Source organism: Artibeus jamaicensis, unplaced genomic scaffold, assembly GCF_021234435.1.
Source record: "Artibeus jamaicensis isolate MK-2021 breed Jamaican fruit bat unplaced genomic scaffold, CSHL_Jam_final contig_936, whole genome shotgun sequence".
Taxonomy (NCBI): Eukaryota; Metazoa; Chordata; class Mammalia; order Chiroptera; family Phyllostomidae; genus Artibeus; species Artibeus jamaicensis.
Genome location: NW_026522017.1, coordinates 1100882 through 1119687, shown reverse-complemented (window position 1 = coordinate 1119687; position 18806 = coordinate 1100882). Strand labels below are relative to the sequence as shown.

Genomic DNA, 18806 nt, shown 5'->3' with positions numbered 1-18806 from the left:
TCAAAAAACGTAACATAAAATTACCATATGACCCTACAATTCCACTTCTGCATGCAAATCCAAAAGAAATGAAAGCAGCGATTTGAACAGAATTTGTGCAGCCATGTTTAAAGAAGCATCATCGCAATAGTGAAAAAGGTAGGAGCAAGCCACGTGTCCACTGATGAAGGAATAGATAAGCAAAATGTGGTATATACATATTATAGAATATTCTTCAGCCTCAAAAAGGAAAAAATCTGACACATAATACAACATGAATGAACCTTGAAGAACCATAACTCACTCACAAAAGGACAAATATTATATGATTCCACTCATATGAGGCACCTATAACTTTCAAATTCCTAAAAACAGAAAGTAGATTGGTGTTTACAAGAGGAGTGGAAGGAATAGTTATTATTTAATAAGTACGGAGTTTCAGTTTTGCAAGATGAAGAGGTTCTGTAATGCAGATGTACTTAATGCCACTGAACTGCGCACTTAAAATAGTTACAATGGTAAATTTTAAGTTATGTGTATTTTACCACAATAAAAAAAAATTAAATGTTCTTAAAAAGGAATATTACCTCAATGCTGACCCTTGCAGGAAAAAATGCACAAGTTGAAAATAAAACTCCATGAGTAGCAGTAAAGAAAGAAAACGTATGCAGCCTAATTGAGCTCAGATGCAGAGGGGACTGGAAACAAATAGACTTTGAATATGTGCCTCCCTGTGTTCCCAGTATAAGAAGAAACTTTATTAAAAGCGAAGCCATTCAGAAAGGTCCACCAGCCTTAACCATGCATTGGTAGCTGATGCTTAATGTGTTTTACATCTAATGAAGGGACACACATCATTGCCTTGTGCAACGAAGGAGTCATCAGCAGTATATTTTCACAAGAAACATCTCCCTCCATCAGCAGTGTTAATGAAGAGCCATCGCAAGTCTTACAGACTTTACAGATGAATTTGTCAATGAGCTTTGATCATCACTCACTAGGAAACTTACTCAGGAGTTATCAACTGTCAGACTGAATGAAGACTTAGAGCTCATGCCTTGGCTGGTGTGGCTCAGTGGATTGACAGCCGGCCTGTGAACCAGAAGGTTGCTGGTTCAATGCCCAGTCAGGGCACACGCCTGGGTCTTGGGCAAGGTGCCCAGTAGGAGGTGCATGAGAGGCAACCACACATTGGTCTTTCTCTCCCTCTTGTTCTCCCTTCCCCTCTGTCTAAAAATAAATAAATAAATGAAATCTTTTTAATAAAAAGACTCAGGGCTCAAACCAAGGGCATTAATGGGAAGAATGGCGGCAAAAGCCAATCGAATAACTAAAGCTCGAAGAAGACCAAGCCCAGCTGGAGAAACAGAAGGTAGAGAAGCAGAAGAAGGAATTAAGAGCAGTCAGAAAGTCTGTCTCTAAAAAACATTTTTTTAGCATCACCCGAGAATATGTTTTTTCATTGCCTTTAGAGAGAGAGGAAGGGAGATAGAGGAGCATCGACTGGTTGCCTCCCATAAGCATCTGGTCCTAGGATTGTACGTGCCGGGACAGGGGCCGACCTGATGGGGAATCTCACTCGCAACCCTACGGTCATGGGATGAGGCTCCAACCAGCGGAGCCACACCAGCCAGGGCAGAAAGCCTCTTGATAAGGAAGAAAACGGTAGCAGCCATTCTTCTGGAATCACAGGGACCAAAAATAAGAGCTCTAGGTAACTGGGATTGGAGGAAAAAAGCAGGAAAAGGCTTCAGTAACTGAAAGACATGTAGAGCATAAGTAATGCGTACACGGGAATAGGCTGGGTTGGGATCACTGACCTTCCCAGGTCCCATCTCGACTCCGGTAGCCTGTACCTCACAGGAGGATGCTGACAATGTACTTTCTAGTTCTCATACTCTTTTCTGTGTAGGTTAGAATCCTGATATGAGGCACAGGCTTTGTTACACAGGCTTCTTGTCTTTTTAAAAATATTTTATTTATTTATTTTTAGAGAGAGGAGAAGGGAAAGATAAAGAGAGGAAGAGAAACATCAATGTGTGGTTGCCTCTGGTGTGCCCCCTACTGAGGACCTGGCCTGCAACCCAGGCATGTGCCCTGACTGGGAATCGAACCAGCAATGCTTTGGTTGGCAGGCCCATGCTCAATCCACTGAGCTACACCAGCCAGGGCACAGGCTTCTTGTCTTATGTAGCACAATTAAAATTGAACATTTTAAATAAAAACCAGGGAAGTTTTTAAAAGCTGAGAAGCTACACCTAACTCTCTTTGTGCTTGAGACAGATTTTCTTTGATGACGGATTGCATTTTGTAAACACATTACCAAATTTTCACTTGTGGCTGTGATTTTTTAAAGTAGTTCTGATTATGACAAGGTAAAATGAGTTTATATTATCAAAATAAAAAGGAATCCAAAGAAAGAAAGAATTTTAATTATTATTTCAAAGTAGTTCTAGGCCTGCCTAGCCTGTCTGTACTTCTTTTCCTGTTGTCATTCCATTTGTTTATTTAGTCTAAATCCACCTTAGATGGGCAAGTACTTTCATATATCCTCCAAGTTTTAAAAATGGTATTCCAGCCCTACTGCTGTGGCTCAATGGATTGGGTGTCACCCTGCAAATGGAGGGGTCACCAGTTCTATTCCCAGTCAGGGCACATGACTGGGTCGCAGGCCAGGCGCCCAGCTGGGGGTGCGCAAAGGGTGAATGATCGATGTTTCTCTTCCTCTCTTTCTGCCTCCCTTCCCCTCTCTCTAAATATATATAAACAAAGTCTTTTTTAAAAATGATATTCCAAAAAAGCTAATCAAAATATATACTGCCAGAGTATGGGCTATAGCTTTCTCTGGTGCGTGTATTGAGTTGAATACTTCTTAACCCCAGGAGCCAGTTTCAAATGGGAACATTAAATGAGGTTTTTAAAGTCGGTCATTTTATTCTGTGCATTTTTACACTTTTCTCACATTGTATAGCTAAAGAGGCATCCTCTCACACATACTCCTCAAGATGCCCAGCGGCCAATGGGTCACAGTGGGTCCAGTACAGGGACCACTGCTACGCGTCTGACCAAGCGTTGCACAGTTTCTCAGAAGCCAAGCAGTTTTGTTCAGCACTCGGTGAGTTCAAGTTCATTGATTTTATTTGACTCAATGTTTTAATCATTGGAGTTTTTGTAAGAAATAATTCAAAATGATGATTATGTATATTTATATATTTTAGAGTATTATGGATTTAATAGCAGTTGATGGAAATATATAAATTAGGGTTAGAATGTTCCCGTTTGGTAAAGTTACTACATTCTTATGCTGATACTCCTCTGCTTACAATGGGATTATGTTCCAGTAAACCAATCATAAATGAAAATATTGCACCTTATGTCAAAAATGTTTTTGATACTACATTGCAGAGAGAGTATCAGTCATTTACCCTGGAGATACCATGGCTGACCTAGCACTCACTGTTTATAATAGCTCTGCAACCTAATTACCGAGTGGTGGCAAAGTGGTTCCATCTTTTATGATATATGACCTCAGTGGAATATTGGAATAGCCATTAAAAATAATGAATCTAAGAATAAGTACAAGGAAAATAAAAGTCGGTGGGTGGAAGTAGAATGAAAATCGCTAAGTGAATTGTTATGTTAAAATACTAGCAAAATGAAAACAGTTTTAAATACACCTAGGTATGCTGAGATAAAGGGATCAAGAAGTAAATTTTTTGTAAACTTGGTTAAGTAGTAAACACAAAATTGTTGGTTTTTCCATTACTTAGTTGCTAATAAATAAGCTTAGTCTGCTTAGGGTCACAAATCAAAGCAACGTGGGCTGTTAACTATTCTGCAATAGCAATGGCTCACATCATCTGAACAGGATAAGGAGCAGGACTGTTCTCTTCAGATATAACTGAATATATTAGAGAGAGCAGCAATGATGGACTCTCTCCCATGATAAAGGAGACCTGTACCCAAAAGTAGGTAGCAATTTAGCTGGGCAGATGGGATTTATCTCATTTATTTTGCTGTTGTAGAGACATTTGGTCGATTTTAAAATCTTGTTACTGCCTAACTACATGATAGGAACTTTTCTGTGGAAACTGTTCTGTGTTATACATGTATAACACAGATATATCAGGTCTGTCCAGAAAAAGTCCAACCATTGTTAACATAACGAGAACAGTTTGTGCAACATCAGTGTAGCCTGGTAGCCGAGGAGAGTGGAATAGAAAGCACATGCATGACCAATGACAGCACCACTGTACTATCAGTGTGGGCAGTAGATGCTGTTGTGTGAGTGAGTGTGTGTATTGTGCGGCCGTCACATTCAAAATGACTGAGCAAGTAGAGCAATGAATCTGCACCAGATTTTGTGTGAAGCTTGAACATTCCTCTGAGGAAACTATTCAGATGATTCAGAAGGCCACAGCCATGGGCCACTGGTGATTGGCAGCGTCATAACGACTCCGCACCCACACATGCATCACGTCTAGTGCAAAGTTTTTAGTGTAACAGCAAATCACCCAGGTGACTCAGCCCCCTACAGCCCAGAGTTGGCACTTCTGGCTTTTCCCAAAACTAAAATCATTTTTAAAAGGCAAGAGATTTCTGACCATTGATGAGATTCAGGAAAATACAGTGGGGCAGCTGATGGCAATTGGGAGAACTGTGTGATGTCCCAAGGTGCCTACTTTGAAGGGGACTGAGAAATCATTGTCCTTTGTGCAGTGTTTCTTGTATCTTATATCTTCTTCAATAAATGTTACTGTTTTTCATATTACATGGCTGTGTACCTTCTGGACAGACCTTGTATATAAACACATGCATATACATGTATAATAGATAGATAGATAGATAGATAGATAGATAGATAGATAGATAGATAGATAGATACACACACATATGATGGGAACTACTGTGAGCTATATATGGGTTCTGAAAGTTAGAAGCCTCTTGCTCCTAAAGGAGAAAAATAGAAAGGTTTACTGTCATTGTACTGTGGGTATTAAACACTAAAAGTTTAGAGTCAGACAGGTCTTGGTTCAGATCCAGCTACCACACATACTAGCTGAGTGATATTATAGAAGTTACTATATATAATTGTTTCTCTTTTCTCACCTGAAAATGGTCAGAATGAAAATACAGATGACCCTTAAACAATGAGTGGGTTAAGGGCACTGGGCTCCATGCAGTGGAAAATCCGTGTGTAACTTTTGACTCCCCCCAAATTTACATTCGTTCCTTAGTATCTGTGGAGATTAGTTTCAGGACCACTCCCACCCACCACTCAGCCAGCCCCGCCCCCCCAGCAGATTCAAAATCTGCAGATGCTCAAGTTCCTTATATAAAATGACATAGCTCGGTGAACACAACTGGCCCTCCACATCAGAAGATTCTCGATGCCAGGTAGAAAATACTGGTTTTTATCCAAGGTTGGTTGAATCTGAGGATGCGAAACACAGAGTTACAGAGTTCTGACTATATTTATTGAAAAAATAAATCCGTGAATAGATGGACCCTCACAGTTCAAAGCCATTTTTGAACAGTGATCCATAGTTCTTAGTTCAGAGTTTGGGTGAAGATTGGGTTGTTGTCATGATAAATGAGTTCACATTTGCAAATGTAGAACAGTGCCCTGTAAATAGTGAGCATTTTAACCTATTCTTACTATTAGAAACATCAGATTGGCCTTCTAGTTCTGTAATTGGCTTGCTGTGTAAACCTAACCAATTTACAGACTCTCCTTGAGCCTCAGTTTTGTCATCTGTAAAATAATGATAATATCTTCTCTATAGCATTATGTAATGTTAAACAAGGCAACAACAGATAAAGTACCGGCACACCTTGGTGATCTCTACTGGAGTAAAGGCTTCCCTTCACTCTCCTTGATACGCCCTTCCACAAAAGTTCAAGTATGGATAGGCTTGTTGCTTCTGAAGACTGATTCCATTTAGGATTGATGTCCAAGTCTAGTTATTATTTTATTTCCCTCCCTTGCCTGATGCTAGTGACAGCACAATGTTTTCTGTAGGTTAAGGGCAACCTATCCAACTTCAAGAATATTCACTCTCTCAATTCCATACTACATTTAGGAACTTACAATGGGCATGACCAAATGCACATATGTATAAAATAATATACATATTTTAGGCTAATGAAAGAAAGGCTAATGGTCCCCAATATTCCATACCTATTTGACTTAATTTTTAACAGAAATAAATTTATGCAAAAATTATTGTTGAAGAGAGAGTGCTAAAAATCTATAGAGAAATACATGTTTCTACCATCACATACCCCACTTCTTATGATGAGCTGTTCATACATGAAAGTCTCATTGGTTAGACAGCTCTGAGATTTTTTTAAAGACAAAAATTTCTTTATACAAACTTTCAATCTAGAAATATGTCTAAACTTTAAAGATCTGAAAATATCAGATTTTATATATATATTTTATTGATTATGCCATTACAGTTGTTCTATTTCCCCCCTTCATTCCCCTCCACTCTGCATACCCCGCCCCCACCATTCCCCCCCTTTAGTTTATGACTATGTGTCTCAAGTTCTTTAGATTCTATATTTCCCCTACTATTCTTGCCTTCCCTCTATCTATTTTCTGCCTACCCTCTATGCTACTTATTTTCTGTACCTTCTCCCCCCTTCTCCTCCTCCCACTCCCCTGATGCTAACCCTCCATGGGATCTTCATTTCTATGGTTCTGCTCCTGATCTAGCTGTCCTCTTAGTTTGCTTTTGGTTTAGGTGTGGTTGTTAATAACTGTGAGTTTGCTGTCCTTTCACTGTTCATCTTTTTTATCTTCTTTTTCTTAGATAAGTCCCTTCAACATTTCATATAATAAGGGCTTGGCGATGATGAACTCCTTGAATTTGATTTTATCTGAGAAGCACTTTATCTGCCCTTCCATTCTAAAAGAAAGCTTTGCTAGGCAGAGCAATCTTGGTTGTAGGTATTTAGATTTCATGACTTGGAATACTTCTTTCCAGCCCCTTCTTGCCTGTAAGGTCTCTTTTGAGAAACCTGCTGACAGTCTGATGGGAACTCCTTTCTAGGAGGGGACAGTCTAGGATTCTCTCCTTCATGTTAATCTTGGCTAATGTAATGATGATGTGCCTTGGTGTGTTCCTCCTTGGGTCCAACTTCTTTGGGACTCTCTGTGCTTCCTGAATTTCCTGGAAGTCTATTGCTTTTGCCAGATTGGGGAAGTTCTCTTTTATTATTTGTTCAAATAAGATTTCCACTCGCACTTTCTCTTCCCCTTCTGGTACCCCTATAATTCGGATGTTGGAGCATTTAAAGATGTCCTGGAGGTTCCTAAGCCTCTCCCCATTTTTTTGAATTCTTGTTTCTTCATATTTTTCTGTTTAGTCATTTTATTCTTCCTTCTGGTCCACTCCCTTGATTTGAGTTCCAATTTCCTTCCCATCACTATTTATTCCCTGTACACTTTACTTTATTTCAATTTTCATGGCCCTCACTTTTTCCTCTATTTTGTGACCATACTCAACCAATTTTGTGAGCATCCTGATCACCAGTGTTTTCAACTGTGCATTTTATAGGTTGGCAATTTCTTGTTCGCTTAGATTTATCGGCTCTGGTGCTCTGAGTTCTTCTTGAGCCATGTTTTGGTCTGTTCGCACCTGTTACTTATGAGGAGAGGCACCTCAGGTGTTCACCAGGGCAGGGTGACCCAGGTCTCTGGGTTGTGATGCTGTATGTGGGGGCAGGGTCAGAGAGGGAGCAATGGCAGTCCCCTCTGCTGCTTCCCACCACTGGGACCTGCTCGATCTGTCTCACTGCTTGCTCCTTCGCTGGTTTATCTGCATGCAAATGTGTGACCAAGATCAGCCAGCTGCCTTGCACCCTCAGTGGGTCTACCCGTTGCTACTCCACACCTGGGATTCGTCCTCGGCTGCCTGCGTGTCTGGGTCAGGGACCTGGGTCACGCACCTGTGTGGGTCTGGTGGCTCTTTCCTGCCCGGCCCCGCTCCCCTGCTGGCTGTGCCCCTCTTACCAGTCTGGCTGAGTGGTTCATTGTTGCCAGACTTCCATATAGTTCAATTTTCTGTGGTTTGACTACATTTTTGTTGTTCAAACTTTGTTGTTTTTAAACTTGGTTGTACGAGAAGGTACAGTGTTTCCACCTACGCCTCCATCTTGGCAGAAGTCCCAAAATATCAGATTTTTAACATATTCTCTGTGTAAATGTTGAATTTTCAGTGATCTTGATTATGAAAAAAATTTAAATGTCTAATTAAGAATAAACCACTAACTTAGATTGTATGAAGTTAATTCGTTTAGGACTGTTTTCCTTCAACAGATCATTCTGCAGCTGTTGTTACCATAAAGGATGAAGATGAGAATAAGTTTGTGAGCAGACTGATGAGGGAAAATAATAATATTACCATGAGAGTTTGGCTTGGATTATCTCAGCATTCCTCCGGTAAGTGACATCTCTGTGTAGGCAGTGCACAAGGGGAGTTCTGACTTGTCCTAAACACCAAAGCAGCCTTGCTAAGAATGGCAAATGGGTTCTAATCCAAATGCTTCTGATGGATGAATAAGCTGGGTCTGCTGGCTGCTTTGCAGGCTTATAAATTCCTAATGAATAAGTAAGAGCATAGCTTATTAATAATGGTGGAAAACACCAATGAAACAGAAAATCAGTTGAAGCCAACTGAATTTGTTAGAGATTTAAGATCATTGGATCAACAGGATTTTTTTCCTTTTCCAGCAATGTCTATGTCCTCCATTCTGCTTCAAAGGTTCTGTTACTTACTTCCCTTAGAATTCTCATGGCTGTCTCTCCAAGTGTTTCTGGCTTATAACTCTGTGATTCAGAAAGTTCTCTTCTTCTTGTTTCCTTCCTTGTTGGAACATTTTACCATAAAGCAAAATTAAATCTTCATAGTAAATTTTTTTCAAACTAGCTTAGTAAGATGGCAAAGAATTGGTTCAACAAGATCTGTGGAAGAATTTTTCTATAAAAAACAACAGGTACAGGGTTTGAGTGAACTTGAAGTTGATAAAGCATGAATTCAGGTTACACATGCAATAGAATACTAGGAAGTGTGTCTCACATTTTATGTAAAGTTTAATTCTGAATATTTGAAATAAATGTAAATTTTGAAATGTTAAGTACTTGTCAAAAAGAGAATGGATTCCACGTTGCCCAGCTATGAATTGTAAATTATGTTTACACTACCACCACAAGGTGGTGCAACCTTGGCTGGAAAATAAAGATGGAGTCATGGTAGAGAGACCCTCCTGGACCCTTCCCCACCAGCATATACCTTTAATGATAGGAGCTTTTTCATTGCTGGAGGGAAGGGGAGGGAGATCCAGGTCTTTTAGAAATCTGTCTCTCACATAATGTATGTGTGAGAATTCTGCACTGTAATGAAAACACTGCATTCCGTATCAGTGTTGTCTAATAGAATTTTCTGCAAAGGTGAAATTGTTCTGTATCTGTCCAATACAGCAGTCACTAGCCACAGTGACTCAAAATGTGACAAGTACAACTGATGGACTGATTTTAAATTTTTTCACTTTTAATGAATTTTGTTTTAAATAGTGGCACAACATTGTATGAGCCATAGTCTTTTTACCTTAGTACTTTAGTGGCAAGAAACATAATTGCATTTATTTCTTTAGGTCAATCTTGGAATTGGTTAGATGGATCAAAAGTGACATTTGCTAAATGGGCAAATAAGCATAAGAGCAATGGTGGAAAATGTAGCATTTTGTTGGCTTCAAATGAAACTTGGATACAAGTCGAATGTTCACGTGGCTATGGAAGAGTTGTCTGCAAAGTTCCTCTGCGTAAGTGTGCAACTTGTCCTTCAGAAACATTTTTGCAGAACAAGTTAGGAAATAAATGTACAATTTAATAATATGCAGTTTTTTACTTGTTCCTAAAGTATTTAGTACTTAAAATGTCCCCTAAAAATCTGAAGTCATAGAGAGTCATTCCCTAAGAAATATAGATCACAAGTGCCTAGGGCTTCTGGAAGAAAAGACTAAAAGTCTAAATTTTGTTCCAGTCCTTCTTAAGAAAAGCAGAAGCTGCCACCGTATTAGAGGGGTCGTTTCTTTAAAATGTTCTTAAGATGTATTTTTCTCCTCATTTCCTTAAAACTCATGATTGAGTTAAAAATATTATAAAACTTGATTTAATTAATTTAAACGACCTGGGGTTTGATAGGAAATCATAATTTGAGCTTATGTTTCATCATGAGTTGATATGTAAAATAATCATAAAAATCTTAATAACTTCATTTCTAGCAAAAAGGCTCTACATTTTTTCACGGCAACATTTTTAAAGGTCTGGCCTTAAAGTGTCCATTTTGGTGTACAAATATTAAAGATAAGGCCCAGTTCTAGGTCATCAGTATTTCTGTAATTATTTAATGATTCAGCAGATATTTCGGCTCTCTGCATCATGCCCTTTTATAGGTGCTGGGTGCCCCTGTGAACAAGACAATGCAGTAACCTTTTCTTCCTCTGCGGTCTAATGGGGGAAGATGGATAGTAATCAAGTAGGTCCAAATTAAAAGAGAGGGAAATATCAAAGAGCTGTCCACTCTGTGTGATCGAGACCTGGTGGATGGCCACGCTAGACTGGGTTATTAGGGAAGATGCCTAAGAGCAGGAGACACCGAAGCTGAGATCTGCCCAAGGAAATATCAGTGGGAGAGGCTCACCGGGCAGAAGTACCAGTTGTAGCACTCAGGGAAGAGCTGGAAGGTAGGCCAGGGCCAGGGACTTGGGGCTCTGGAAACAAGTGTCAGGAGTTCGAGTCTGTCCTGAGTAGAATGGAAAACAACTGGGAGCAGGGTTAGGGTGATGTAAACCTGGAGTTCTGTTTTGGCCATTTTGAACTATCCATTTGGAGAAGAGATATCCATATGGGTGCATAGTATGTTGTTGGACATCCGCGAGAGAAGGGAGGTCAGCACAGAGGTGACGGTGAAGCCATAGGACGGAGTGTGTCTGTGTTGGCAGCATGCAGACAGGGGCTAGGGACAGCATTCAAAGGGCTGGGAACTGAGGTCATTCCAAAGGTTTAAATCATTTTAAGGCAAATGGTATTTTTATTTGGCTCTAGGTAAGTCAAACACACAAATTTACAGCTTTTAGCAATTTGCCATCAAAGTAGGGAAATATACTGGGAGTGATATTCTCAACAGAGTGATGAGAAGCAAAGTGAGAAAAACGATAGTGCTTTGGCTTCTTTGGAAGAAAATTGCTATACCAATGAAGAGGGTTTGAGTGAAAAGGAACAGAGTTAAATTTGTGGGGGGAAGGAGGCACTTAAGTGTTTGACAGTGATTTCTAGTTCTGTGTTCATGCTGCGAAGCAGTCAGGTACTCATTGCATTCGATTTGCACAGGCTTCACTTATGTGACACACGGCCACACGTACAGAACCAGTAATGGTCCTCCAGCGTCAAACCCTTCTCTCTTCTAGGCCCTGATTACAGAGGAGTGGCTGTCGCGTTTGCTGTGCTGGTCCTTTTGGCTCTCGTTGGAGGGCTGATTTGGTTCCTCTCCAAAAGGAACTCTTTGCCCTGGGCAAGCTTCTCTTCAGTTCGATATGAAAAAGGAATGAATGAAGATGAGATTATGCTTCCTTCTTTCCGTGACTAATTTCTTCTAAAAGTTTGCTAATTTGCACTAACATTTTAGGAAAAATGAGCCATTTAAAACTTTCCCAGTGTCAGTATTTACTCTGTTCCAAAGTACAAGTCTTAAGTACTTTTTCAATTGTCTAGTTGTTATTCCAGTATCCACATTTAATTATTCAAAAATGCCATGTTTATAACTCTACTTAACAGAATGGAAAGGAACCAAAGCTGAAACTGAAGTCCAAATTGTGTTCATAGGCTGGTAATTTCAATGTGCATTTCTCTGTAAGAGTGTGGTTGGTAACTAGAATATGTATGTTTTTTGGGTTTTTTTAAATATTTTTTATTTATCTTTGGAGGGGGAAGAAAGGAGAGAGGGAGAGAAATATCAATGTATGGTTGCCTCCCGTGTGGGGAACTAGCCTGCAACCCAGACATGTGCCCTGACTGGGAATTGAACCGTGGTTGCTTGATTCCCAGGCCTACACTCAATCCACTGAGCTACACCAGCCAGGGCTTAGAATATGTATGTTTTAATGACACTTTAACACAATTCCTCAGAAAGTTTTAAATTGGCATATTACTAGGTCACACATCTCCCTTTTAGTTTTTATGAACTTCTGGCCAAATGCAAAATTACTACCTCAAGGTAAAAACAGAACTGGAAGTAGTATCAACATCATTTCAAAATGTCATTTGTAGCCCTGACTGGTGTGGCGCAGTGGGTTGGGTGTCTTCCCACAAACCGAAAAGCAGTTCGACACCTGGGTTGCGACCCAGGTTCCCAGTTAGGGGTGCGTGAGAGGCAACCAGTTGATGTTTTTCTCCCTTGCTTACCCTCTCTCTCCAAAAATAGATAAATAAAATCTTTTAAAATGACATATGTAGCATTTGGGGAAAATTATTAAATGAGAGGCATGCTTATTTTTTACACAGCAGAATGATACCTTTTGGCAAGATGCTTCTTCTAGCACTTCATATATATATTATACCAAAATTATTTAAATGTGAAACCTTTATTCTGCCCATAATTATTCACAAAAATGTGACTTTTAAAAAGGATTTAGTACTTAGTATTTTTTTAAAGTATGAGAATATTATTAGATTCATTAGATACCATGTAGCAGTGTGGTTTTTATACTTTCTTATGTACAATGTATACCTGTTTTTTTAAAAGAGAATAGGCTAAAAGGTTTTTTTTTTAATTTTATGATTTATATAACTTACATGGCATGTCAACTTTTTGACTAAGAAATTTTTATTACTTTATTGACTTTTTACATGAGCTAAAGAGAAGTGGTCTGTAAAAGAAATTATATATCTTATATTTATAAACATGAAAATTATACAATGAAACTCTAAACTTTGTGATTACTACCAAAATATTTAAAATCATGAATGATTAAGGAAACACTGTTTTGTGGTTATCGCTTTAAATTTTACCAACTAGAATATATTCTTAATAATAGCTTCCACTGGACCTGGTGAATGTTTTATTCAGTTTTTAACTTATATTTGTACTTTAGAATATTTTTGTATAAAATCCATAGATTTGTTTTAAAGTTTAGAGTGTTTATACTATGATGAAGTTGTAAATAATTATCTAAGACGGTTCCAGTATAGTCAAACTATAGTATAATTGTTCTAAAATATTTTTTACTGAACTTGTTACACTAGTACTCTAGCCAAGTTTAGGCATTAAGACTTTCTTCAGGATGGCTGTTGAGGGGGGAGTCCTAGGGGGGTGGGAGACTTTCTTCAAAGAACTAAACCAACTTGATGGGAAAAATACAGCTATATGCAGTAATTATGCTGCAATAAATTTGCCTTTTTAAGTAAAAGTGTTGTGGATCCGCCCCAGACAGTGTGGCTCAGTTGGTTGGGAGTCATCCTGCAAAGCAAAAGGTCACCGGCTCGATTCTTGGCCAGGGCACATGCCCCGGTTGCAAGTTCCGTCTCTGGTCAGGGAACATATGGAAAGCAGCCAATCAATGTTTCTCTCTCACACTGATGATTGTCCCCCTCTGTTTTTTTCTCCCTTCCTCTATCTCTAAAAAATCAAAAATCAAAAATAAATGTAAAAAAAGCATTGTTGATTCTTGTTTAAAAATTTTTTTCAAGATTGGGCTTTATCATGTTAGGTATATAGTATAATAAAGTGACCAGCTATTGTAAAGCAAGGCATCCTTTAGATTCTGTGTACTTTTTAAAGAATAAATATAATCCGCCCTGGGTGGTGTGGCTCAGTGTTTGAGTGCTGGCCTGGGAACCAAAGGGTCACCAGTTTGATTCCTAGTCAGGGCACATGCCTGGGTTGCAGGCCAGGTCCACAGTAGGGGGTGTGTGAGAAGCAACCACACATGATGTTTCTCTCCCTTTCTTTCTCTCTCCCTTCCTCTCCACAAAAATAAAATTAAAAATATATATAATCCTACATTTCTGAATGTTTGACTTTAGTCTCTTTTTCAGATTCCTCTGAATCAGCACGTGTTTTAACTATCGGATCAGTAGAAATTCCATTTATGATCTACTTCTCATTCTTTGTCCTCCCCTCAGGAGATCTTGTCCACTACCTCTCACCCCAAGGAATTCATCAACCTCTTCTCCATCAATAGCTCAGATATCTAGTTCCACATTCATATTTCCAACTCCCCATGGACAGTCTACATGAACGTCCTTCTCAACGTGGCTTATAGGGTGTTCCCTTCCCATTTCCTCCTATTCAGATGTGTCAGGAGAACTGAACACAGCCTTTTAGTCTTCTATAACTAACCCAACTCCCACGTGTGGTCTGACAAAATCAATCTCTCAAAACCAAGCAGTTGAAAATATAAGCAAATAGACCTCATGACCAAGGTGTAGCAGACAAATTCAGAAGTGCTAACAGTGGTCACCCTCTTCTTTCCCCCCCACACACATGTTCCCTTCCCTGATCCTGGAGCAAGATCTTTTCCCTGCCTGAGAATCTCTGCAGATGACTGACTACTGCAGTGTTGGTGACCCCTAGTCCTGACCCCACTGCTGAGTGTATGCTAGGGAAAATGAGAGGTTCAGATTCCTTTATCTTAGGGTTGTTTAATCCTAAAACCTCCTTAAAGAAACGAAGGTCTAATTGTTATTAATAACTTTTATTTTGCCAAAGAAGACAAATTTTAACCATATCTTAAAGACATTTTTTCTATGAAACCTTATGATCTGTACGAAGTCATCTCTAACTCCCTGTATATTCTAAATTAAAACATTCTCTCAGTGTCTACAGCTCAACAAATTTGCTTTACATGTCTTTCTTTTTTTCCAAGCTCAATTAATCACAAGCAGAATTTTAGAAACTTTTTTTCTATTCCCCCAATCAGTTTTTCTTCTATTCTCTATTTTGTGAAGACACCATCCCCTTTGTCTCCCAAACTAGAAACTCAAATGTCATCTATAAATCTTCTTATCTTCCTAATCCAACAATGCTATCAATTTCAACTCAGACTTCTCACAGAGTGGCTCTCTCCGTTATTAACTGTCTTAGTTCAGGCCTTTATCTGCCCTCAACCCCCTGGATAATTTGCAGCAGCCTTGTTACTCGTCTTCCTCTTAGCCTTTCCTCTTCATCCCCTTTTCCCCACCTGAGTTCTAGGGGAGCTAAAATACATAGAAGAGGACTCACCCTTTGTTTTTGCTCTAAAGGTACCTAGGCCTGACTATATCAGGCCAAAAGGAAGCTCAGCCATGCCCAGCCCAGCCGTCTTCCCCAGCCACCTTATATGGGCTGCTGATTCATCCTGAGAAGTCCTAGGGTTTTGGTTCCTTAGCCAAATGCCCTTTTAATACAATGTATAATCAAGTCAATATTGTTCCAATTGCTAAACAATAGAGAGGAAAAGTCAGATAAAACTAAGAATTAGGAAAACTCTCAGGCCACAGAGTAAGGCCTGCATTGAGGAGAAGGGGAGAACAGATAAGTATTTGAAAATGTTTGTCTACACCCGATAAGAAAGATGAGCAGCAAATGGGGTCTCAACCTGAAGAGAGTAATAAAAAATCGAAATACCTCCTGCTAAGGGGAATGGAAGAGAATAATGACCAAGACAAAATAGAAAAACTGTAGAAGAGGCATCCAAGGCCCAGATGAAATTAAAAGGCATATATTTGTACTGACAACTACCAGAACTAATAAGATTCCCTCTGCCTATCCTGTTACTTCAGTCAAGTTGAGGAAAAGAAGATAGACGTGAGGAAGAAGGAAGAGACCTTGCCCTGGCTGGTGTAGCTCAGTGGATTGAGTGCCAGCCTGCAAACCAAAGGGTTGCTGGTTCAATCCCTAGTTAGGGCACATACCTGGGTTGTGGGCCAGGTCCCCGGTGGGAGGGGTGGGGCACATGGGAAGCAACCACGAATTGATGTTTCTCTCCCTCTCTCCCTCCCTTCCCTTCTCTAAAGCTAAATAAATAAAGTCTTTTTTAAAAAAGAGAAAAAAGAGACCTCATCCTCGAAAAATTGAAAATAGAACACCCATATGATCCAGCAATCCCACTTCTGGGTATATGGCTAAAGGAAAGGAAAACAGGATCTTGAAGAAATACCTTCACCCCTAAATTCATTGCAGTATTATTTACAATAGCCAAGATAGGGAAACAACTTAAGTGTCCCTCAGTGAATGAATAAAGAAGATGTGGCACATACATACAATTGAATATTATTCAGCCATGAGAAAGAAGGAAACTGCCATTTGCAGCAACATAGATGAAGCTCGAGGGCATTGTGCTAAGTGAAGTAACTCAGAGAGAGACAAATACTGTATGACCTCAGTTATATGTGGAATCTGAGAGAGACGAACTCAGGAAGAGAGAGTAGGGTTGTGGTTGCCAGTCACTGGGGCTTGGGGAAAATGGGGAGGTGTTGGACGAAGGATACAAATTTCCAGTTTTAAGATGAATACATTCTGGGGATTCAATATTCAGCCTGGTGACTATAGTTGAAAAACTGTATTGTGTACTTGAAAGTTGCTAAGAGAGTTCATCTTAAAATATTCTCAGCACACACACACAAAGAAATGGTCATTATGGGACGGGATAAAAGTGGTAATCATTTATGCTACTTACGTGTCTCAAGTCAACATGTACACCTTGAACTTACAATGGTATGTCAATTATATCTCAATAAAGCTGGAAAAACAACTTTATTTTTAAAAAGAGAAAGAAAGCAAGAGGCTGCAGGTTCAGAGTTAGCCAGGTCAGTATAACAGCAATAAGAGAGGGCATGGTATCCAGGCTGGATGAAGAAGGAAGAATAAAAGCCCTGGAAAAAGGAAGTTAAGGAAAGGAGTCTGGAATGAGGTCCAAGAGGAGGTAAACTGGAGTGAAAGAGAGACAGAAAGTAAGAGTTATGCAGTGTGAATGGGAAGTAGGACATCATCGTGAGAGATTTTAATAAAATACCACGTTATTCCACACAGCGGCAGTAAGTAATCTATTTTGTCGTATTAGCATAAAAAATGAGGAAGTGCCCACGAGAGTCAACAGTGGGGGGGGGGGGGTAAATACCTTCCTTGGTTCAAGTGACTTAGAAACAAAACACTGCTGAAATGGGTCATTTGCTTAAAGTAAACTGAGCCATTAGGATGCCAGTTCTTTGTGAACCTAACCATCATTTGAATATTATTTTAATGCAAAGTAACGCACATGGATAAAAAGATGTTGTTGGTGCCTGAGGTGGAGGTGGGGGTGAAGAGAAGTTTTCCAGTTGCACAGTCTCATAGAATTGTTCATTTCCCTTGTGTAGTTGGCAAGACGGCTGAATCCAGAATTAGGACGTTTGAATATATAAACATGGTGTACCTTTGGAAGGATTCACTTTGGATACGGGTTTAGCATACAACCTGTTGTTGATAGCCTGAGAAGAAGAATGGAAATAAATACATTGAGACAGATCTTAATCCTGTGGCAAAGGGGTTGAACCTGGAATGGATGGGACAGCCCGGCAGAAGACTGTACATTTTTAGCTTTTACTGGGTACCCATGGGTCAGTCATGTCCCTTCTTCAGGCCTCGTTTTCCTTATCAGTAAGTGAAAATGGCTTCTACCACTTCTAACACTCTATGATTCTCCTTATAGACCCCCATTGGTCAGATTGCTTTGGTGTAATCACTCCATTTCTGACTGGACTATCACGGCATAGAAAGGGCTAGAAAGGATAGGAAAGAGTTAGGCTTGATTTTCTTCTAAAACACTTACACTTTTGTTATTTTAGAAATTTCAGGTTTATTAAAATTTGAGCAGAAAGTACAGAATTCCTATATACTTCCTTACCTCTCCCCCCTTCCCCTATTATTAGCATCTTGCATTAATGTACTACCTTTTGTTAAAATTGATGATGCAATACTGATACAATATTAACTAAAGTCTATCATTAACATTACGGCTCATCTTTGTGTTGCCCATTCTATGGGCTTTTACAATGTATAATGATATGTATCTACCATTACAGTATCATACAGAATAGTTTCACTGCTCTAAAAATCCTGTGCTCCACCCATTCATGTCTCCTTTCATCTCCTCTTCCTCTGCCCCCCACTGACTCTTGTAAGCTGATCTTTTCATCGTTGCCATAATTTTGCCTTTTTCCAAAGCATCATATAGTTGGAATCATATAGTATGCAGCCCTTTAGGATTGGCTTCTTTCACTTGGCAACACATACATAAGGTTCTTCCATGTCTTTCATGGCTGAATAGCTCATTTATTTTAAGCACTGAATTTTAAAAAAAACAAACATTGTATGGATGTTCCACCATTTGTTTATTTATTCACTTATTGAAAGGTATCTTGGTTGCTTCCTGGTTTGGGCAATTATCAGTAAAGCTGCTATAAACATCCACGTGTAGTTTTTTGTGTGTATGTAAGTTTTCAACTTGTTTGTGGAAATATTAAGGAGCACAATTGCTGAATCCGTGGTAAGAGTATATTTAGTTTTTCTAAGAATCTGCAAAACTGTCTCCCAAAGCGGCTGTACCATTTTGCATTCCCACCAGCAGTGAATGAGAGTCCCTCTTGCTTCACATCTTCACTACCATTTTGTGTTGTCAGTGTTCCCGATTTTGGTCATTCTAATAGGTGTACAGTGGTATCTCATTTTTCCATTAATTTGCAGGTCTCTGATGATATATGATGTTGAGTGTCTTTTCAGATGCTTATTTGCACCTGTTCATAT

The 18806-nt window shown here is 39.4% G+C and overlaps 1 protein-coding gene across 2 annotated transcripts in view; it reads left to right on the top strand.

Moving 5' to 3' along the window:
• Positions 1–18806, top strand: part of LY75 (lymphocyte antigen 75) — a 166697-nt gene that overhangs the window by 94411 nt on the left and 53480 nt on the right. The window contains exons 32-35 of one of the 2 annotated variants that reach the window (XM_037140432.2): positions 2951–3094; positions 8306–8428; positions 9640–9807; positions 11455–13844. In XM_037140432.2, coding sequence (XP_036996327.2) covers positions 2951–3094; positions 8306–8428; positions 9640–9807; positions 11455–11633 — 614 coding nt within the window. In that variant the 3' untranslated portion in view covers positions 11634–13844. Of the gene's footprint in view, positions 1–2950; positions 3095–8305; positions 8429–9639; positions 9808–11454; positions 13845–18806 lie in introns of those variants that run through there. The other variant, XM_037140431.2, reaches the window with a different exon arrangement.